This window comes from Strongylocentrotus purpuratus, unplaced genomic scaffold (genome assembly GCF_000002235.5).
Source record: "Strongylocentrotus purpuratus isolate Spur 01 unplaced genomic scaffold, Spur_5.0 spur5_scaffold_15, whole genome shotgun sequence".
NCBI classification, from domain to species: domain Eukaryota; kingdom Metazoa; phylum Echinodermata; class Echinoidea; order Camarodonta; family Strongylocentrotidae; genus Strongylocentrotus; species Strongylocentrotus purpuratus.
The window spans coordinates 1,390,780-1,414,969 of record NW_022145600.1 but is presented as its reverse complement, the minus strand read 5'-3'; the positions used below and the strand labels follow the sequence as shown (position 1 = coordinate 1,414,969).

Sequence of the window (24,190 nt, the reverse complement as noted above, 5' to 3'; positions counted from 1 at the left end):
TTCCCAAGAGAGCATAGTAAGAGAATAGAGTAAGATAGAGGAAGAGAGAGGGAGAAAATAAGAAAGGAGAGGAGAGAGGGAGAGAGAGAGAGAAAGAGAAAAGGAAGAGGATAGGAAGAAAGTTAGGGAAATATCAATACCATCTGTAGAATTTGTAAAAACAGTCCAGGTATTCAACATTGTAGACATCATTGCAATTAACCCGAAATACATGAAACATACAATAAAGAAATTCCCAAGAGAGCATAGAGAGAGAAAAGAGTAAGATAGGGGAGAGAGGGAAGAAAAGAAAAGGAGAAAGAGAGAAAGAGAGAGAGAGAGAGAAAGAGAGAGAGAGAGAGAGAGAGAGAAGGAAGGGGATAGGAAGAGAGTTAGGGAAATATCAATACCAACTGTAGACTCTGTAAAAACAGCCCAAGTATCCAAGCATTATAGACATTGTAATTAATCTGAGATACATGTAACATACAATTTGTAGAATCTGTAAAAACAGTCCAGGTATTCAACATTGTAGACATCATTGCAATTAACCCGAAATACATGAAACATACAATTTAAAAAAAAAAAATTGTTTTTGTTACCGTTTTTTGAGAGAAAACAAATATTAAAGCATTAAAAACTGGGAAATCTCAGCCCCAAGAGGGAGAAAAAGAAAAAAAAAAGGATTTTTAAGAAAAAAAAGAGTTCCGATCAACTGACCCATGTTTTGGCACCTAAAGGGCCATACAACATCTTCTTTTTTTTAGGCCTAAGCTACTTGACATGAAAGGTGTACAATATTGATGAATTATGTTTTACTGTCAATTTCAATTTCAATTCAATTTAAATTCAATTTCAATTCAATTTCAATTCAATTTCAATTCAATTTCAATTCAATTTCAATTCAATTTCAATTCAATTTTTCAATTCAATTCAATTCAATTTCAATTTATTTTTCATCTTTAAAAAAAGAACAAATATAACATAGTATTGACACATTGTATTAAAATAACAATATAAACATAAACATGGAGGGATACCCTTAATAAGCAGGTTGCTTGTAAGCAGGGCCCCGGTATACAATATAAGATTTATAACTTTGTTACAGAAATATCTAAACATTTGCGAAAATGATAAAACAGCAAATTAAATATAAATTAGGAAATTGTGATCATCTTAACAGCTAATATAAATAGACAGATACAGGTACACGTCCACACACAGACATACAAACACCCTAGCATACACACACTAGCATACACACACACAATAAGATAGATGAGATATAGTAAAATATCATAGGGAAGGAATACATAGAGAGAAGGAGAAAGAGAAAGAGAAAGAGAGAGGGGGGAGTCAGTATTGCAGAAGAAAAAAATTAGAATGAGTAGGCATGGTGAAAAGCAAAGAGAAAGAGAAAATTGTAGGAGTGGAGAGAGCTCATGAAATAGGAGAAGAAAATTAGAATTAATTAATGCATTTTATATATCTACTTAGCACGTATTAATATTGGTGAGATACAGTCTTTTTATAGAAAATTTGAATTTTGACAGAGTTGAGCTTTGTTGAATACTGTGATCAAGGCTGTTCCACAATTTAATATATTTTACACAGAATGAGTTTGAGGCCATGGAGGTGGAAATCTTATGTTGATGAAATAGTTTACATTGACGAGTGTTGTAATTATGTACAGACGAATTATGGGTGAACATATTTTCAAATATTTTTGGTAAAAATCCAGACTGGTATTTATACATAAAAATAAGAGAGTTCATAGAAATTAATTCAGAGATTGGTAAAATATTGATTTTCTTAAATGTTGTGATATAAAATTTGCAATATTTAATACACCCATAGAAGTTGAAAAATTTTCACGGAAACTAAATTGTTCAGGTATGAGAATGTCATTAATTTGAAGGTGGGAATACAATCTTTTATGAACAACTCTTTCTAGAATTTTGGAAAAAAATGGTAACAATGATATAGGTCTGTAGTTTTCCAAATTTTGAGGGTTTTTCTTTTTGTACACAGGTATAATCTTGGAAACTTTGAGTCTGTCAGGTATAATCCCTTGTGATAGTGATTTATTAGATATTATACAAAGCTGATCAACAAGTAAATGAATAGAGTCCTTAAGAACTTTGGGGGCCATATCATCAGACCCACTTGCTTTAGATGATTTCATAGAAGAAACAATTTTTAGAAGTTCATATACAGATGTAGGTGTTAGGAATAGAGAAGAGAAGCTCTTATCAACAGGCATGAAGTCATGAAATATATGAAAAGAGGTAGGTATATCCTGAGAAATATTTTCAGCAATATTGACAAAATAATGGTTAAAGGAATTTGAGATAATATGAGGTGAGGACAGATGAATATTTTCATGATACATTTTCGCAGGAATATTTTGACGCCTTTTCCCTAAAAGTCCATTGATATTACTCCAAGTTTTTTTCATGTCCCCTTTTATCTTATGAAACATATTATAAAAATATTTCTTTTTAGAAGATCTTATAGTAGCAGTAAGTGAGTTTTTATATTTAACATATTTTCTCTTACTTACAGATTTTTTCTGTTTGACATGAATTGATTTCAATATACCAGTTGTAATCCATGGGCTTTTACACTTCAATTTAGAGTTACGCCTCTGAACAATAGGGAAACATTCATTATACAAATTGGATAATATATGAATAAATAAGTCATATGATTTGTTTGCATCTACAGTATTTCGGACTGGAGTCCAATCAACATTCAAGAGTTTGTATTTAAATTGTAAAAGTTGATTATTATTAATAAGTCTACCATTGGGGGTGGTGTTGACACTTGCATATTCAATAATCTGTTTATTGTTCACACACCATACTGGGAAGTGGTCTGATATATCAGAATAAATCAGACCACTCTGTAAGTCGTTGTGTAAGCAATTAGTAAAAATATTATCGATAAGTGTAGCTGTATTTGGGATAATACGTGATGGTTTTGTGATCAGAGGAAACATGTAGTGTGAATACATTGTATTTAAGAAATCATACATTTTGGTATCACTAGAATAATTTAGGAGATTTATATTAAAGTCCCCAAGTAAGTAAATTCCTTTATTTTCATTACACAACTTGAGCAAATAATAGTCAATTGTCTCAGTAAATTTCAAAAAAGTTCAAAAAGTTCCAAGGAAAGATGCATGTGGAATACCAGGAAAAGCATCTTCATATCATGGTGCATGCAGTAAATGGATATCCAAGGTACTTAATCTTGGATTGATTTTTTCTTTTTTAAAGTCGACTGTGCAAAATTCAGAGAGAGTTCAGTTGATCAAGTGAGCTTATCAACTTCTTCATTGGTTTACTTCCTGCTGTCTTGACTGCTGCAAACACTTTTCCATCTATTGTCCATGCAGTCTCTACTTGTTTTGATCTGCGAGTATCCATTAGTAATTGAAAGTTCCTTTTTGTGAGATCTTCCGTAATCATAAATCCTGACTCTTTGAGTTGTGACTTCTTACTCATTATGATCTGCTTATGGTGATAAGAACATAGTTTGACTAGTATCGGTCGGGGCCTATTCGCGGACTGGTGTAGATTCCTGGCTTGGGACGACCGTCTGTCATACATCTTACGAGTTGATGGAGTAGAATCATCTGGAGGAGCATTAGCTGGAGCACTTGAAGAACGTGGTTTTCCAACCCGGTGGGATCTGTCGATGTTGGCGGGGGACAAGTTAATGCCAAGAGATTTGGTTACTAGGTCAATGGCGAGTTGATCAGTGTTTTCACTTGGCATCTCAGGTAAGCCTAAGATGCGGATGGAGTTACGACGACTGTATTGTTTTAAGTCTTCTAATTCATTCTCATACTTCTTGAAGGCAGTTTTAGCATTGCCTAGAGATGTTTGAAGATCAGTGAAATGTGTACGTGTGGAGTCCATTTGATTTTGGACATCATGAAGAATACCCTGTTGCTGTTCAATACACACCCTATTTTGTTCAATGGAAGTGGTTAGCTTAGACTCTATACTAGCAATGCATGAAGTGACAAGAGATGTGACAGTTTCACGTAGTAAGTCTTTAAACTGGTCATCCTTGAAAAGAGCCATTATGGTTTCAGCTGCAAACTCGTGTCATTTAGTATTTGATTTACTACTGGATTTAGGTCTGGCAGGTACCTTTACTTTGCGAGTATGCTTAGTAGATAATGATCTAATGATACTTTGATGTTTACACACTAAATTAGAAGTCATGGCTGTATGCATGCTTGATTCTTGATTGTACTAATGAAGAATATTGCCTGCATTTTAAATCGCACACTATACGACTTCAGACAAGACAAGGTGCATACAATACACAGTTCAATACGAGAATGGAAATCTTATAATGATAGTCATATTTGAGAAAAGTACAATAAAGCCATTGTGCATGTGACTTATAGTTAAACGAAGGTAATATTCCACCTTTCCTACAAACATATTGAGTTGAATTCTACCCAAATTCAAATCATTACAAACAAAACTCATTAACTGATATTGATGTTCATCTACATGTATATAATATTCACTGATCCTAAATGAGGTTATGAATAACTCAAAACCATATTATTTATATCAGAGGCATCAATAAATGGAATAAATAGGAAAGATACTTGCATAAAAAGCTAATCATGTTTTGAATAATTTGTGCTTAAAATAAGTATGCAAGTACTCATCACCACCCATCATAATGTAAGAGAAACCCAAGAAGGATGGAAAAAGACAAAGAGAGAAAACAAATATATAATTAACAAAAAATGAAATTATATAAATATTGATGATTTGCCAATAATATGAAAGGTAACCCTTTTAAAATAAAATCTAAGGGACTGAAATTTGACAGAAAAAGAGTTGCGGATATTCATGTATATATATTTTTTTATTTTTTGTATTATTTAAATGCTTTAAGACATCATAAAAAGTCTGTCTTAATATCAAAGGACTGGAATTCAACAGAAAGAGAGTTGCATTTCACAAAATTTTTCATACATGCCCCATCTAATCAATACTCTAATTTGTTCGACAACCAAAAAGAAAGGGGCTTTTTTTAATTGTTTTAATTTCTATACAAAAATTATACCAACAAAAAAATGCTCACAAGGGTTTTAGTATATATCTGCATCACAACTTTTAAATTCATAACTTTCTCATTCTTCATAGAATTTCTCTCAGATTTTCCTGTTCTAACATTGTATGTTCCGTTTCCTAAGCTTGTTAGAAGGGGGAACTTTCCCAAGGAAATTCCCCTTCATGACAAAGACAGAAATAAATTATCTCCCAGAAATATCAGCAGTCACCATTACCAGCTGAGCTCATAAAGCTTGGTAGCTGCAATCATTAAGCGATCCTTGAAGTCTATTGAGTTGTAGTTGCTTAGCGGAACAGAGCTGAAACCATGTTGAATGCCCCACCACCCAGCAGCGAGGGCGCCAGACACATTACCCTGACCAGCATGGAACATAGAGTTGTTACAAAGATCCTCCCAGCTACCCCCTGAAGATAGTAAGGCATCATAACTGTGAAAGAAGTTATAACAAAAAAGATACAGGTAAATGAGACAAGAAAGAAGTGAGAAAAGGGAAGTAGAAGAGGGAAATTCAATAAAACAATCATGCAGATATATCACTTTAAAGAATTTTATTTATTTTCTTTTTACAATTAGAAGGACAATTAAGGACTTGTGACGCAGACCCTATAATAACTCTTAATCCAGATACTCTATGAAAAAAGTCAGTTTGCAGGCCTGAATTTTCTTGTACATATTTGCCTGTACTTCACAGTCAAGACTGCAATAGAGAATAAAATAGGTATGATAGATCTGTATTAGGTTGAATTTCAGAAAAATTACATGCTTGGTATAGATTTAGATGAACAAAATAGGGGTTGAAGAGGACCAATTTTGTTTCTTAACACTGGCATAGCTGAGCTCTCGTCAAGTGCACAAGTATAAGATATAACACAAGGTTGAGTTTTAAACAAAAATTCTTGGGTAAGAGGGCCATTTTCTTCTCTTAACACTGTCATAAGCTCTCCGTCGAGTGCACAAAGTTAGGATATGATGCTTGATCATGACTGATCTGATTCATTCATCATTCTTGGAATTTAATTTAACTCACGCTATGAGAGTTGCATCAAGTCCACTTGCGCCAAGCTCCTTATTAGGTAGTGCCAGACTTTGATAGAGTTCATTCCTTTTCTTCATGTCATACTTCCTTGGAAACTTTGGTCTCCTCTGACCATCAGCTATGCCTCTCATTCGGAGATACTCTCTCCATGTCTGCTCAAACACCTTTTTTTAAAAAGAAAATCAAAATTAAAGTGAGGGGGGAAATTTCAAGATCAACAAACAAGCAAATCGTGAGAAGTTACACAAACATATTAAGACTGTTTAAATTCTGTTAATAGAATAAAAAATAAAAGAATAATAGTACATTTGAATTTTTGTAATATTTGTTTTCTTTTCTGGGGGGGGGGGGGGGGGGAAGGGGATAAAAATGACCCCCAACTTCAATGGGTCGACCTGTCCCTATTATATATAAACAACTCTCCATATAATTGATATTCAAATGAGTCGTGTTGCAATTCTTGTCTGCCTTTGGTTTCATCAAATTTCATTAAAAAATTGAAACGAAAATCAAGCAAAATTTATTATGAATTATATCCCTCATGTATAGTTGTTTGCATTGCGATTGTACAGAGCACGAAAAAGGTATAGATAAGTACTATCTACCTGAGATAGTACTTATTGTAAAGTAATTTTTTGCTGCTACCCCACTTGCCCACCCTTGCCCATTGAATACGCATAGCAAAGTAGGTTACGCGAAATGTCAAAGTCAATGTCAATGTCAAATGAGCGTGCATCGACTGTATTACATGTATGCATGTTGCGCTTTGTAAAATCTAGCTAAAGCTAAACTGTCTGCAGAATCAGTTCTTATTATTATGTAAAATTCACTTTAAATAGACCTTATTGCTGATGTGGGATATAAAACAAATATTAACCTCCTTTACTCTGGCAATGGATACAAACTATATCATCGCCTCGGTGATCACGGGGCTACCATCTTCCCTCGCCTTACGGCTCGGAAGATAGTAGCCCCGAGATCACCTCGGCGAGATAGTTTGCACCATTACCCTCATAGTCGATTAATATTTGCCTACTCTATAGGCCTATCTATTATTCTTAATCATAATAGTACTCATAACCATCCCTATTTCAGTCATCATCATCATTATCACTACCATGCATCCACATCATCATTATGGAATGGTTTTAAACCAAGATATTGATATACAATACGGATGATAATTGGTAGTGATTATCGATAATGTTAGTATGATGATGATAGTAGAGCAGAAAAATAAGGAACAGGACTCGAAACTGAGATCTACGACAACATTGAATTGATGAGGTCACCTGGTATGTTGACATATTTTGGACGACATCCCTGTCACTAGATGCGACATATTCAAGCACCATAGGAATAGTGGTCATGAGGCCTGCACCCCACTCTCTCAATTCCTTCTCCTGGATGGCATAAGATGTAAATAATGCAGCCGTTACTCCCCCCATGTATGCTACAGGATGATGGTGTAGTATTCTGCTGATGTCTATCGCAGCTGCCACCAGATCTTGAATGTGTTTCGCTTTGTGAAATCGAAGACCCACACCGAAGCATCGAATGGCCGCAGAGCTGTGAGTTGCATGGTCATTATAATCCTGAAATATGCCATAATCTATATCTGTTGGTTGGAGACGAGAGACTTGATTCAAAAGGTAAGTACTGATTGGTTTATTGGCCATATCAGTAGCCATACTATCCGCGTAACGCATAGCAACATCTCGTACCAATTCCTCGCCTGTCTTCCCCGTCGCTAAAGCTTCGATCGTAGTTACAGCGAACACTCCCTCCTCCCCCACGGGCCAGGCGGGTGAACCGACACTGATGGCCCCGAGTCCACCGAGATCTCCGATTACCTTTTGTTTTTCGGCACTCGATTTGGCAGTTCCCCACTTTTCTCCTTTACTACCAAGTGCATTACCTGCTATACCGAGGACAAGAGATGCCTGGAAACACTCTAGAGACATTTTGAAAGCACGTCAGTTCATAATTTGAGAGGGATATTCCATAAAACAGAATGAAATTATCGCGGTATCCGTGGATACGACACGCTATGATTTGACCGATCCCATTGAGATCCTACATAATCCTAGATAGAGAGCACAATCACTAGTATGCGTGTACAGCCGCACAATTGCTGTTGTGTGCAATTGAACAGGCCGGGCGCCATCTTAATGAGGGCAAAATCGACGTAACTGAACTGGCCGGCGAATCTTCTGATGTAATCGGACTTTAAAAATATGGAAATCTAGACTCTCTACTAGATCTATCACATTATGACACAAACTGAGATCTACATTTTTCGATGTGGTACTCAAGGCCCCTGATTGAAGATAAATCTGCAATTGCTATGCACTAAAAATTGAGATCTGAAAAAATCAATATAGTTAACCATTTCAGATTTCCAGTACACAATGCATCCATCTTGAGCAAGTAAGCCTCGATATGATTATATATATCCCCCTTTTTTCATCAGAAAATGCTCCCAGCAAGTGTTTAAAATATATTTGTTATAATTAAAACCCGGAATATATTTAATACAAATAACAGGATTAACTATTCATGGGGGAGTCATGACATATAGGCCTACGAGAGACTAGAAGACATAGTTGGGTTATCATCGTTCATTAAATCTTCAAGTCAAGTCACGTTGCAAACATTGTGATCACCGTCTCATTAATTGACTATATCATATCTTATGGTCCTACTCAATCTCTCTTCTTTTTGTTTCAATTCAAGCAGAACATATTATCAACACATAGCTGGCCAAGTGAATTTTAATTTGCATACAGAGATATAAACCCAAATAAAATAGTACACGTGATGGATTTGTGTTGGTTTAAACTAGCTCCCATATAGAGTTACACATAACGCCAATCAAGGGAGGACGCAGAGTTTTTGCCCGCAGTAAGATGGCGCCTGGCTTTAGCGCCTGTTATGATCTCTACATTGTCATTGATGGATCTCTATAAAAAAAAATTACAACGCCATCTAGAGTCATGATCGAATATAATTCTTACAAATTACAGTCATATATAGACGGACCCTCTTTTTAAGGGAGAGATGTTTTTTTACAGAGGCGGATCCAGCCGGCGGCAAAGGGGGCGGGGCGCAAATCTTGAGAAAATATTTAGCGGCGAATAAGCGGGGGGGGGGGGGGCTAAGGAGCACTATTTGTTATTTTTGTTTGCCCAATCCGTGAGAAAATATTTAGCGGCGAATCATGCAACCAGCCGGTGAATAAGCGGGGGGGGGGGGGGACGGAAAATCTGTGGTAGCTATGTGAGCCTGGTTATATCCACTTGTGTCTCTTTCATGCATCTAAATTGATATACGAAAAATGATTACGCAGATTCTGTATTAACTTTGTCTTTATGATGAGGAAGTATTGAAATAAAACGATAATCCGTTTCCTTAATTGAAAAGTCGCCTTCTCAACTCAAGTAACCTCAATCTGACTGTATGGATGAGTGAGCACCCTGTATAGGTGTTATGAAACGTGTGGTGTAGTAAGGTAACAGAATACCTGTTATTGTAAAACATCAATGAATAACCACTAGACCTTAACGATCCGAACTGCGACCTAGTTTCTCGACAACAAAAGAAAGTGTTTGCCACCCCGTCCTGTAGTTATCTTGGCTTATATAATACGAAAATATTGGGACGATAATTTGTGCAGCGTGTCTTGTCATCAACATTGAATTTGATCTTTTTAGTGGATGCACATTCTTCTACTACCAGCATTATAAGCTGCCTTAAGGAGGAAATACAGCGTATTATATTTAATTAACAGGTAAGAGAACTGAAACATCTCACATAGTAAATTTGTCTGTATCTGTCAAAAATAGTGGGTTTGTTGTGTAGACTTCTTGGTTAGTACTTTACTAAATGTAGCTGGGTCAAGAAAGTAATAAAGCTCCACATATTTTTGCTTGAGGTTCAGGAGTTTATTGGTGTAACTAAAACATGATGCTTATGCTGTGCATGCTAGTGGTCAAGTGCAACTTACCACTCTCACATGTACAGTACATAAGGCAGTGTATGGGGTTTGAATGTGTGCATGGCTAATAACTCATTAAATACATCATACACTCTGTGTGCCAAGAGTACTGTGTTGAAGAGTGCTTTCTGCATGGTTGCTTCTGAATGAATGTGCATGGCTGTTTAACGATGAGCACATACAGGTGTAAGTTATATTCAAATTAGGAGTGCTGCATAACTTCAGCTCATACAGTATCATTCAATAGTTACAAACGAAATTCAATTTTCATGAGAAAAAAGGCAATTATACACCAGAAGTATGTTTGATATTCTTCTTCTTCTTCTTCTTCTTCTTCTTCTTTTTCAAGATAATGCCTCCTTCACTGCTGAAGACTCTTACATGTTTGTAAGTGCATGTGGGCATGTCGCAACATGAGGGTACCAAGGTGTGCAGGTGAAAGGCAGTGCCAACGAAAATATTGCCGGAATATACTTCCCTCCTGTCTTTAGTTGTCGCTGGAAGGCTTCCACTAATGGAGCCATGACAACCTCAAGAGGGAAGGCGTTCCACTGTCGAACAGTGCGAGGAATTAAAGAAGGAGTGAATATGTTGCTCTAGCTATTCGTGACTGCATGATACGATAACAGTATAGACGAGACGATCTTGTAGTTCTTACGACTGTTGCCGGTTGGATGTAGTGGTACAAGAGTATATATCAGGGACTTTTAGATTTGCGTGGACTGATACGTGTGACATAAAAGGACGTCGACCGTAACAATCCCCATTGTCTTCGTGCGAATCTAAAAGTCCATATTGTACAGTAAGGTGAGACGTTGATCGATGCTCTCTTCTGGAGGGATCAAGGTCCATACAAGTTGACTCACAGCATGTCAGAGACGCTAGATGTATATGGTGATAGCGGTTGAGAACATATCTCGCTGCTCGTCTCTGGACCATCTGGTTTAGACATAATGTTTGGATCCCAGACAGTAGCCTACTCTGATCCCAGCCGGGGATCCCAGACTCAAGAAGAGGACGAACGATCGGGAGCTGGTATGCAATAGTCTAATTAGACCGAGTGGAGTTGACACGCAGGTAGGTTCCTTGTAAGAAAGATCCTGCTGTAGCAATTCCGCACCCTCATGTGTCTGGATGGCATGGTGCAAAACTGTGTCATCAGCGAGGAGTCCGACTTTCGTTGAAAGTTGGGTTGGCAAGTCATCTATGTAAACAAGGAAGAGGCATGGTCCGAGTTCTGACCCTTGATGCACTCCTGACTGGACCTACCGTGGATGGCGGATGACCATCCAGGGCAACTTGCTGCTTACGGTTGGAGAGAAAACTGGATATCTAGTCAATGTTGTGGCCTCTCACACCTTAGTATTCCATCTTCTTTAGAAGCCTCTGTAGGTGACCAACCTTATCGAAGGCTTTACTGTACTTAAGTCGGTGATTATATGTCCGTCTGATTATTGTCCTCCGTGTTGTTCAAGAGGTCATCAGTGACAAAGCCAGTCAGTTAGAGTTCACGTGACTTCTTAGTATGAAAACCACGATGAAATGGGCAGAGGATGTTGTTTCTACGTGCATGATCGACCCATGATGTTATTTGCAAATATGTGCTCCTTCATTTTGCAGATGATACTTGTAAGAGAGATTGGGCGGTAATTCTCAGGATCTGTTATATCTCCCTGCTTGTAGACGGGGACCACGTTATAAAGAAATAAACCCCGATTTAGCCTTGGTGAAAGTACATTGAGCTATATAGTATGTGTAAAACCAAGGAGTTCGACTTACACAATTATCGCAGATAAAAGATGAGCCATTTTAGTAAATTGGGATACACACAATACTGAAAAATATCTTAATGACACATTACTTTTCACTGTTTTGACGAGTGTGAATATTATATATAGTGTTGAAAAAGTTTGCTGAGTGACTTAATTGGTGTTCAGAAGGTTTCAAAGGAGAAAAATTATTAAAGTTTTCTATTTTTGCTTGCCTTCAAGTTGGGAAGTAAGTAATTTAATTGAATATTTGTTAGAACCGCTGCCTTAAGGTATTTTGTACCCTCGATAATAATATTGTTATACCAGGGCATGTGAGTTAAATTGGTTATACATAGCCTACGATACATCTTGTATTCTTGTTCTCTTTAATAGGGGAAGGCTATTGATGAAACATGGAGGACGCCGCTGGGAAAGATTCAAAAGTTGACAAAGAGAAAACGGTATGTATCTTCTCCTCCTCCTCCTTCTTCACCTCCTTCTTCTCCTGCTTCTTCTCCTCCTCCTCCTTGTCCTCCTCCTCCTCCTCCTCCTTCTTCTATTCCTCCTTCTTCTTTCTACCTCTTCTGCTTCCTCTTCTGCATCTTCTTGTTCTTCTATTCTTTTTATTATTCTGCATCTTTTTGCTTCTTCTTTTTTTGAATATTCTTTTTGTTGTGCATATTCTTCTTCTTCTTTTTTTTTTTTTTCTTCTTCTTTTTTTTCTTTTTCTTCTTCTTCTTCTTCTTCTGATCTAGTTCTTTTCCTTCTCAGTTTAATTTCTTCTTTATGTTGATGTATTGTCATTCAGGTTGGAAGGGCTATTGTGTAGTTTATGACTTGCATATACTACCAGTAGCATAATGAGCTAAATTAGCTTGGGGGGCATAATGGGCAAAAGTGAGAAAAACATGGAAGATCATGTCCTTTCAGCAACATTTGTTAGAAATAAACCACGTTTGAATTTTATTTGGGGGCAACTGCCCCCCCCCCCCCCCCCCCCATCAGTACGCCCGTGTATACGACGTGTATCAGAAACGAATATTTCGTATAGAATTTAGTACAAAGTGAAAAAGTGATGAATATCATTCGTATCTTACTGGGTACTCCACTGCTTTGTAGCGTTATCTTGTTCAACTAGAATCAAAGAAATATATATCCGCTTTCCTATGATTATTAGTAAAGACATGAATATCTGTAAATTATAAAACACCCTTAAAAGTTGTCTCCTTTGCTGGTAATGGTTGAGGGTGGTAACTAGTTTTTGTGAGGATAAGCTCTCGAGCTCCCCTTCCCCTCTCTCCTCCCAACCCAAAAGAATAATAAAATAATTAAAACTGTAACCTGTTCAATAACATTTTCTCATCTTTCTTTCTGTTCTATCCGCAGACTAAACCTTTATTTAGGGCTGATGTGATTGCCTGGATGCTTGGTGTTATCTTTATCTTTCTCCTGCTCATAGCCGTGATGTTTATCGGACGTGCCAGGCGATGGGACGCTGACTCAGGATTTACACACAACACAAGTGAAACCTCCGAGGAGCGTTTCCTCTCAGAACCCTTCGTGGAGGAGCCCGGTGTCATTGGCCGATGCGGTATAGGAGCCACATCACGATGGTACTACTGGAAACTGAAGCCCGTCGAGGTCTCTGCTCTCACCAGGATTATACCTTGGCTTTGTTACACCCTGCATCAACTCTTCGTCTGGTCCTGCATCTATTACGCTCAGAAGAAGAAGACGGTTTACGCCGATCCCAACGTCCCGCGGTATTCTTCCAAGCTGAATAACTTCAACTTGGTTGCCTTGATAGGAAACATGGTCTTCCATCTGATTCACCTTGGACAGACCCATTGGACTTACGATTCTCTGGCCCAGGACGTCTCAGGACCAAGCAACATCGGCTCTGCCATCATTATGCTCATTTTCATCCTAATGTTGGAATACCGAAATCGCGGAATGGCTTTCGGATGGCCATCTCAGGATGACAAGGGTAAGATAAGCAATAAGATGAGACTTCCTTGGGGTCCGCAGGCGATGATCCGCAAGTACCATGGCTATGTCTTTGCTTGGGGTGCTGTCTTTACCTTCTGGCATCATCCTATGGAGAACACCATCGGCCATGTGATGGGTTTCACGCACACCTGGATGTTCTTACTGCAGGGGAGTCTGATGTTCACTCAGGTCCATCTCAACCGCTACTGGCGTCTCCTTCTAGAGGCTTGGGTAATCATCCATGGTACCGTGGTAGCTTGGCAGACAGGAAACTTCCTCCCTACCCTCTTTCCCATGTTCATGTTTGGATTCCTCTGGCTGTTGGTCATGACGCAGCTTTTTGGTTTACCATTCTGGCAGCACATCCCAAAGTGGTGTCGCTTTGTTCCTTTTACGGTTTATCTCATCACCGGGATATGCATCTACGGGTTTGTTCTACCAGACGGCGACGGACGATACTGGGTGCGCCTAAACGAACTGGTGCGGATTCCCGCCATCGAATACGTCGGGATTCTTTTCGCTTGGTTGGTCATGTGGTTCTTCTTGTGGATCGAGAAAAAGATCAAAGGTGACAAGTACGACGAACCGTTCCAACCCCCAAGCACTGTCGTCGAGATCCTTTATATCTGTGGTGTTATCTTCACCTACGCGATCATGATGGCCGTTTCCATACTCGTTCAGGCTTTAGATTGGCAGGCCGACATCATCACTCTCTTATTGTTCTTTATGCTTTTCTTTTCGGTTGGAGTTGCCGTCACTTGTATGCTACTACGCCAGATTATCAGACCAATAAATGACGGAAAGGTTGTCGACAACAAATCTGCTGTAACCATGAAAGTCGAACCGGCATTTGTTAATGAAGCATTTAGCACTGATGCTAGCGATGACATTCTCCCTAAACATCCACTCCCTAATGATATGAAGGTATGAGCTGTATTACCCCTATTAATCAATGATTATAATAATCATATTGATAATATTGTTTACCCGGGGTAGCCTCATCAACTTGACTGTTGTTCTTCTTCCTGAATGCCCTGCTTTTTGTACATGTCTTTGATCTCTCTCTCTCTCTCTCGATATATATATATATTATATACATACACATACCCTTGTTGCGGCACAAATTGTTCCTCTGCACTGATATACACTCTGCTAATATTATGAATGTTGGTGATCTATATAATGTAAATAAGATACCAAATAAGTTGCCGGGCACAATATCACTTGCTAAACGCGTCCCTAAATTCATGATAGGATTTGAAACACATTCAAGGATGAAAGTAGATTTCTGAATATATTTGAAAATTATGTATGTATTCTTGATGCAGTTATCCATACACGTACTTTCATGCAAATATCATAAATGAGGGACTGGTTGCCACGCCCACGCCAGGATAGATATTCTCAATCTCTGAGAAGGGTGGCTCCTTATCCTGCAATCAGATGCAGAATTGATAGGTACAAAATAAGCCCAATTCCATTCTTGGTCGATCTATTGAATGATATGTAACTATATGATCGCCAAACATAGTTAGTTAGTCTATGCGCAAGACCAGATGATCAATTTCTTTTCACTTCTTAATATATATATATATTACCAGTTTGTAAAATGATATTATACTTTTTAATGAACTCTATCCAGTTAATTGACAAATCATTGCTGTATCAATCGTAACTGCTAAACTTCTTCTCCTCTTCCATTGTTTCTAGCTCTTTCTCTCTCTCTCTCTCTCTCTCTCTCCTATTCTCTCTCTTTCTCTTTCTCAATCCCCTCTCTCTCCTATTTTATCGGTCACTCTCTATTTGTTTCTATTGTAACGATTTGAAAAAGCTGGCCCTACTGACAAACCGATCAGCACATGATCCGTATAAAACCCATGAATATTAAAAGTATATCTATATTGTGGTATCGTAAATTTTAACTTATTTTCTGTCAATTTGAAGTACTTTTCCAATGTATCACTATATTTCACTGATCTTTTTAATCTGTCACAATAAAGCAATTATTCACTTTTACAGTCTATTGCAATTATTTTAATAGCCGGCTCTCGTTACAAACAAACACGACCCGTTAAAAGTCAAAGAACATCAGAGAGGAAATATCATTGTATGTACATATTTATATATATCTTTATATTATATACTTTTACTATAATCTTGAACAAATTTTAAATTCATGTCACGTAATGTTTGATTTCACATTTATTTATTGTATTTTAATGTTTTTATAAAATTGTCAAAAGTCACACAATTCAGCATTCGGGCTGCGAGATGATTTTAAATAAAACAAATCATTTATATCACTGGTCCATTATAACATGTCAATATATCGTCAACAATCATTCAGGCTTCCAATATAATGAAGTAAAAATGTGTTTACTCCATGGCCATTGTGGTGTTGTTTGTACATATTTGATATGTCTAAACTTATGGTAATATATGCTGAGTATCAGGTAAAAAGCTTTTTAATTTTGTTTGCAAGTTCAATACACATGTATTCAGATATTTCAGAAATGTTTTGTTACTACAGTGTGTCTTGATTGAACACAATAAACAACAATGTAATCATGACTAATGATATAATGGTATTTTTTTAAATATTTGTTTTACTTTTGTTTGGTCTCAATTTGTTCAAGCTCTCTTTCCTAACTGCCAATATCTGAATTCCTAGTACGGAATCAGTTCAGTTTGATTCAAAACCAGTATTCTTGAAAGCTTACTAAGTGAGTTGAGCGACTACATAACTTCATGTGTTACTTTGGAATAGGATGGGAGGAAAGAGAGAGAGAGAGAGCAGATGCAGAGAGACTGAATGTGCAGTTACAAAGGCTGAGAAACAGAGGTAAAGAGAGAGAGACAGAGGAAACATGGGAAAGACAGAGACAAGGATTCTGTAACAAAATTTGAAGAACTGATTTGGGTATTCATACATCCTTGATGATCTTACTGATACTATTATTATACTATAAAATTGACATATGGTAAACATTAAAAGACGATATCATGATCGATGCTATACATCCTATTCTCATATCAATTACAAAAAAATTGTCAGATAAGATTTAACCTTATTATCCTGAATAGCACCATATAAGAAGCGAAGACAAAAAGGGCAACTCGGCCTTCAATGTGCCAAGAGCAAAGTAGACGTAAGATTACATGCATGGCTGATCGTCAACGAAACGGAGGTTGGTGTTTGTTGTTACGGCAGGGAGCCAGTGAAAACAAATTCGTTAAATAATATTATGGAAATGCAAGCGTTACTTTAAATAAACAGAAATTTGTTATTCCTGCCTCTTTTTCCGATTGAGGTGTCATATGAAAGCAGGCGCGGATCCAGGATTTCTTAGGGGTGGGGCCCAAATATGAAAATAGTGCCGGTCAATATTCGCTCAGTGGGGGGGGGGGGGTAGTGACACAATTATTATTTTTTTTTTTTTTTTTTTTTTTTGCTCCCCAAAATTTGAAAATCGCGCCAGCCAAAAATTCGCTCAGTGGGGGGAGGGGGGGGGGGGGGGTTAGTGAGCACTAATTATTTTTTTTTGGCCCTCGAAAATTTGAAAAATTGCATCCTTGAGCGCCAGGGGGGGGGGCCATCTCCCAAAGATTGTTTTTAATCACTCATGCGTGAAAATATGCATCATAATGCATCAAATGAAAGATGAGGATCTAAGCTGTAAGAATATGTGTCATTTATTCATTACAATTGTGATAAAGTATTGATAAAACATCGATAACTCTCGGTTTCATTTTTTCTTGGACGCACTGTATAATAATCTCTTCATCGATGGATCTCTATGATTTTTTGTACAGCGCCATCTAAAGTCAAGATCGATAATTCTTACATTTTAGTCACGTGCCCCCTTTTTAAGGGTGGAGAGATTATTTTGTGCATATTCAAGTCTTTGTATCTAGATAGTGGAAGTACCCCCTCCACGCCCAACCCGGCTGTATGTCAAATAATTTTCTTTAACAAAAAAAGAACATTCTCTAATCCTAATACTTATAGTTCGTAATCATGGCAAAATATATGTTTTCTTCTTCTTTTGTTTAAATATCTGCGATAACCCGTCTGTGGCTGTTTTGTCTTCTCCATGGACTCCAAGATGCAGAGCCATACAGCAACTCAGGATGGACTAGGAATGTGTATGCAAGGGATTTGACAACCCGTCGCCTTTAGCTCCGGCAAACGTATATTGCGCTCAGTGCATTCAAGGAATGAATCCACCCACGTACCCATTTATTATACCTGGCCCGAAAGACTCAAGCTGAATTGAGTCACTCCCATGAAGATAAAAAACGGTGGGGGATTAAATATCAAGACATACGGGATGTGCCACTCTAATGCCGGTCACTAAAAATCCCTAAACATGGGTCCCCTTTTTAACACAAATATCCCTTAACATGGGTCCGTTTTTTCAAAATTTCCAAAATTGCGAAAAAAGGGCTTTTTTGCGAGAAAAAAATCCCCCAAAATGACCCTTATTATTATTATTTGACAAAAGACTTAACTCCATTTTGTTGACGATCAGTCATGCACAAAGAAGACGAAAGACTTGATGCATGGCTGTGCGTCAACGAAACGGAGTTAAGTCTTTTGTAAACTTTGTCAAAATTATGGAAATGCAAGCATTACTTTAAACAAACAGAACTTTGTTATTCATGGCTCATTTTTCCTGATTGAGGTGTCTTATGAAAGGACAGAAATTGAACTTTGTAGAAATGTTATTTTCTCTTTGTAATTCAGATACCGCCCGTCAAATTACTTTTTTTGTTTCCTCTATTCACATTGTTTTAATCACTCGTGCGTGAAATATGCATGTATGAGTTGCATCAAAAATGAAACAGGAGGATCTAAGCTTTTCAAATATGTGTCATTTATTAATTATAATTGCGATGATGTTATGATAAAACATCGATAATTCTCGGTTTCGTTATTTTCTGGGACGCACTGTACAGGCGCGTACGCAGGATTTTTTCAAGGGGGGGGGGGGGGTTTAAGGGTAAGAGGACACTTTTTTTTTTTTTTGTATCGAAATTTGAAAATTTGACATTTTGCTCCGTTGGGGGGGGGGGGGGTAAGGTCATCTTTTTGAGGTCAGCCATGGGAATATTTTTTTTTTTTTTAATAAAAAACAAAAAAACAAAAAAACAAAAATTACAAAAAGGGGGGGTTTAGGGAAATTTAGGGGGGGTTACACAAAAAAAAAAATACCCCCCCCCCCCCCGTGTACGCGCCTGTTCACTATAAATAAATATTATGCCAAAAAGTTAATAATCAGGATTGTTGACATTCTTTCAACTCTCGATCTCCAATAATACATTTTTAGCCAAGAATGCGCGCTGTATCCACCTTTATCTTATTCTTAGACATTTTTGCAAAAGTTTTACTACGGATGCCATGCATTAATTACCCCCCCCCCCCCCAAAAAAAAAAAAAAAAGCCGCCCACAGTGAAAAATCGCGTCTTGGTTGGTCTACTATTATTGATAAATCTAAAAATGCATAGAGATTGATCAATAAAGAGAAATATTAAGATGATAAACTATATCTATCAGGGGGGGGGGGTCATAATATGACAAACATTTTATGAAGGGGTGAACAAAATCTAACGTTATGGGCAATAGTGTTGAATCAAATGATATCTGGTTTTTATTCTTTCTTTTTAGATTTTTTACTCATCTCTGCTGCTTCCTTTTCTTCTAGTTCGGGATCATGCATTTCTCTTTCTCATCTCCCTTTCATAATTTTACATCCTTCTCTTATTTTCTTAATTCAGTCGCTTCTAAACATGTTGATAATCAATTCTTATCAATTCAATTATATCGTATCTCTTATTTTCCAATTTCTCTCGTTTCGCAAAGAGACATAATAATGGCAGAGTTTCTGTTTGTTCGCTTTCAGTTTCGTTTCTGCATGTTTTGCTCTCTCTCTGTCTGTCTCTCTCTCTCTCTCTCTCTCTCCATATTATCCACATTTTACTTTTTTCTTGATTCCATAGTACACTATCCGTAGGCCATGCCAATACCGCATAGATATATCAACACATCTCATGTAGCCTTGTATTTTTAATTAGCACTGTTACTGCCCATTGCGACCAACCCCAAAATCTTAAAATCTACGGTCGGCTTGTAATATTAAAGATTTGTTTATGTACTTTTTTTTTAATTCGTTTAATCGACCGACCGATCCAGGTGCTGGTACTACAACACCTTTTTTCAAAGGCCTAATATACTCGATCTGCGGATTGTTCTAATATTTCAATGACAAACTGCAACTTCAGTGACATCGTTTGCTAGCATCATTTTCATAGATAATTCCTCAGTCACAAAAAGTATATTCAGCAACTCCATGTTTGATATGACAAAACTTCATCAAAAGGCAGTTACGTTCAATACTTAATGAAGATGTATAAAGATAATATAGATATTCTACGTACCTCAATTTTTACTTTCACGTTTATGGAGTGCCCACGAGAACAGAGACACAGGCCAACTAGCAAGCGTTGGTATGGACCTAGGTCCATGGTATGATCAGGTGAAGGAAATGTTTATTCTTTACCGATTTGGTAGGCTAACTCTCTTGACAATGACTCGTCATTGGTTGATCAAGGGTTTTGTAAAGGAGCGGAGCGAGGGGGGGGGGGGTTAAGAAATCTCTCAGAGGTAAAAATGAATGAACAAAATGAATATGATAAGTAAGATACACATGTAGAAGATATACTTTTTAGAGGGCATACTACTTTGGTTTCATACTTAAGACGGGTTTTTGAACAGGGGATTTGGGCCTGTTGTGCCCCTGAACACCCCCTCCCCCTCCCCAAGTACACACATACACAGACCTATGCCATGTGTTGTTAATTAAGGTGGCAGATCAATGATTATTGTCCACAGGGGACACAAGTATGTGTACAAAGACTTGGACTAGCATAAGTGACAACAAAAACAAGGGGGGGTGGGAGGGTGTTTTACACTTTATTTGGGTGGGTCTCATCTATGACACTGTGTGAAAAATGGACTCTATCTTCCTGACGTAAGCATGCGCCACTTTGTTCCCACACACCCCGTCACTGAATTGAAGTGGGTCTGGTGTTAAAGTGCATAGAGAGTTCACTCCAGATCTTCTACAGGCACACATCACAACATTCCTACACGGCGGCTAATATATTCTACCACAAACACGTCTGGCATTCTCACAGATTTTGTTATTTCTTCTCTTTCATATTTATTTTCTTCCAGCTTATTTACAGGTGTAGACACAACACAAATGCATACCAGATTTATCTCTTAATAGCGCTTTTAATCTCATGATTATTTATATTTATTTCTTTCTCATCACTCTTTCCGAAAACTCGTTTACAACCCATCAAGCTGGTTCCTTTTCATAAAAGGCTAAGCACCTTTTAAAAGGTACAAAATGTCACAAAAATCTTGAAATTGTGAACAATTGTTTTAGCGAATGGTCAACTAGACCTCTTATACACAATTATTAACTCCCATCAAACATCTAAAGCAATGTTTCTAAATGAAATACAGGTTACAATTTGCAGCACCACTTTCATCAAATGAGGAATAATTTAATTAAAAGATTTTACCAACCAAATCTGATGCACAGTTAATTATTTAAATACCTCAGTCCCGCCAACGAGACCAAAACCAGCCCGACTTTAGACCGAAAAAAAGATTCAATTACCCTGAATGGCCCAAAATCAATCGGTTTGGGGGTTTATATCGAATCCGTTTGCTGGTAAGACTGAGGTAAAAGGCATGTCAATTAGGTATATAATTTGTAGAGAAGAGAGACTTTCGTCAATATATGGTTTAGCAAAACGATAGGAACCTATAGTAGGACAAAAATCATTGAACGGCTTCATCTAAATCAATACATTTTATGCCAGAAAAACATGAAAGTTGTCAGTTTGAAACATATCATTTTGCCCTTTGGTTGCTTTCTTCACCTCTCTGCACGGTAGCTTGTTTGCCACATGTTAAGCTTGCATAGGCACTCATTGATGCAAGGATGGCATGGTGGCTCAGTCGTTAGAGCGCCCGCCTCATGAACGGGAGGTCGTGGGTTCGAACCCCGGCCGAGTCATACCAAAGACTTATAACAATGGGACCTTCTGCCTTCTAGCTAGGCGCTCAGCATATTAGATTGGAGGAAGGGTAGTAATAACATATTATGTTATGCAGGGCCCGCTGGAAAAACAGTTTCATAACTGAAGTGGCTACCCCTGGGTAAATAAAAGTTATTATTATTATTATTATATTCCTTTTTGCAGCACAATGGCTTCGCAAAATTAATCGTTTCCGGTCGTGATTGGCGGAATGACAACCTTTTTAACACTGGAATAGATTCAGATAGATGATAGATAGATAGATAGATAAATGAATTTTATTAAGATCTTCGTGTCTGGCAGTTAACAACTGAAATGAACATGAGTTACAATGAACATTTCCAAAGAACATTTACATAATAATATTTAAACTTGCACTGGAACAGTTTATTAATCTTGTAGCCTTTGGTATTTCTATCCATAATAAACGCAGTTAAGCACGGTAAGGTTATTACTTTTGTGTGGCACGTACAGAGTGAATATCTTCTTTCCCCTTTTTTCATTACCTATACAAAATTACTACATAGTTAAAATTAAACATATCAGTCATATTATTTATATCAATATATCAGTTGATAAATTTCATAACTTGATTTTCTGTTAAATATTACTTGGAGGATTTGATTGCCATAGTACATGAAAGGTAAATGCATCATTTCACATTCTTAAAAAGATAATCTTATTCCAAATAGTGGTTAATACAAAATTGCATAAAGAAACTTAAAATTCCCGCTCTTATCCATGTGGAAATCACATTTTAAATATGGCATTCTGCAATGCTTTCAATCAAAACTAAACACTCATTGATAAATTCATTTTTTAAATTGCTCAATCATTAAATATATGTTGCATGATATAACTTAAGTAAAATTTAATGGATTTATATTTTGGGTTACATATACATGTAATATTGTATATTCTTTTTAATCAAATAACAATGTAATTATTGCACATTAGAGTAAAACAGCCATCACAGACAAAAATTGGTGAATGGAAGATTAAGAGATTCACAAGAAGGAAACAGAGAGTTACAGAAAAAGAAAAGTAGATTGAGAAAAAATGAAAGAGAGATAAACGGAAGACAAGAGAAAGAAGTATAAATGGAGAGAGGATAGAGATAGAAACAGGAGCATTAAAATGACTATGAACAACCTTTAAAGCGGGACTGCACTACTTGTAGCTACTTGCGCCCTCTATATAGCAAATAATGCCTAATCGGTACAAGTTGGTCCCCCATGATGTCCTTTTTCTATTGTTAAGTGAGAGCTGATTTGATAAGATAACCACCTGTCAGTGACCATGCAGGGAGGTCTAATCCCTACTCTCCAAACTAGTTCATACAGGCTTAAAGAGTCAAAGTTATTGACAGACATTAAAAACAGATAATTGCAAGAATTATTTGTAAATTCAGCAAATTCAAGGTTATTTAGCGATACAAAACAATGCAATAAATAAGAGTACTGTCTCATCTCTAACAAGATATATAATTCTTACTCTGTACATGAACTTGTATGCTATAAAGATCAGCCTGATTATATAACTTTTGTATAGAGTATATATTCTCTCATGTACACGTAGCTTGTGGGAAAAGCATAAACCATTCACAGCCTGAATACATCAACAGCAATAGCAGCAATAAAACAAAAAATTGAAAAGATAAGCACGAATAGAAGTACATTTAATGTCACCTGATCTTCAATGCTCATACACTTAAAAAGCCCAAAGAGAGTTTATTCCTCATATTCAGGGGTATCCAACAAATGTTGATATTCTTGACTGTTTTGAAGAAAGGCAATATAATTACATATATATATATATATATATATATATATATAAAAAGGCAGTGATGGAGCATATATATGTTAATAAATAGATTTTTTGCAAGTGCACTGGCTTCTTCTACTCTCATCAAACAATCCTCTCATTTAAGCATATTGCCAGCCTTACTACTGTGATAAAGCCGAAGAGAACATCACTTGAAATCTAAAGGTTCAATTTTCAGCACGTGCCTCACTTATCAAAGCAAGTTCCATTTCAAATCACATAAGGAGTCACATATTTTCTTTGTGCCAATAACTGTAAGTTTTGCACTAAAATTATTACCAAAGAACAGATTACAAAATGAAATTTTGAGTACCGGTATTTTTTTTGAAAGAAAGGCAATGTTCTAATTCATATAAGTAAAGAGGATCTGAATGATAATATTTATT

General features: G+C 37.0%; 3 protein-coding genes across 4 annotated transcripts; 1 reads left to right on the top strand and 2 right to left on the bottom strand.

Moving 5' to 3' along the window:
* Positions 1–936: 936 nt before the first annotated feature.
* On the bottom strand, positions 937–3,029 carry LOC115923957. The gene is made up of 2 exons (XM_030985318.1): positions 1,857–3,029; positions 937–1,492 (listed from the first exon to the last, which is right to left on the bottom strand). Exons 1-2 carry the CDS (start codon positions 3,014–3,016, stop codon positions 1,483–1,485), a joined length of 1,170 nt encoding a protein of 389 aa, XP_030841178.1. The 5' UTR covers positions 3,017–3,029; the 3' UTR covers positions 937–1,482.
* Positions 3,030–3,250: 221 nt separating this feature from the next.
* On the bottom strand, positions 3,251–8,262 carry LOC578587 (protein ADP-ribosylarginine hydrolase). Of its 2 annotated transcripts, XM_030985319.1 has the most exons (4): positions 7,420–8,262; positions 6,119–6,291; positions 5,306–5,518; positions 3,251–3,675 (listed from the first exon to the last, which is right to left on the bottom strand). In XM_030985319.1, coding segments are annotated over exons 1-4 (1,059 nt in total). In that variant the 5' UTR covers positions 8,092–8,262; the 3' UTR covers positions 3,251–3,674. The 2 variants fall into 2 exon arrangements, with proteins under 2 accessions (XP_030841179.1, XP_783840.3); XM_778747.5 differs by lacking the exon at positions 3,251–3,675 and having other exon boundaries at positions 4,982–5,518; positions 7,420–8,232.
* A 1,511-nt stretch (positions 8,263–9,773) lies between these two features.
* Positions 9,774–16,447, top strand: LOC100888274. Its single transcript, XM_003731048.3, has 3 exons — positions 9,774–9,917; positions 12,269–12,336; positions 13,262–16,447. Exons 2-3 carry the CDS (start codon positions 12,289–12,291, stop codon positions 14,792–14,794), a joined length of 1,581 nt encoding a protein of 526 aa, XP_003731096.2. The 5' UTR covers positions 9,774–9,917; positions 12,269–12,288; the 3' UTR covers positions 14,795–16,447.
* The last annotated feature ends 7,743 nt before the right edge of the window (positions 16,448–24,190 follow it).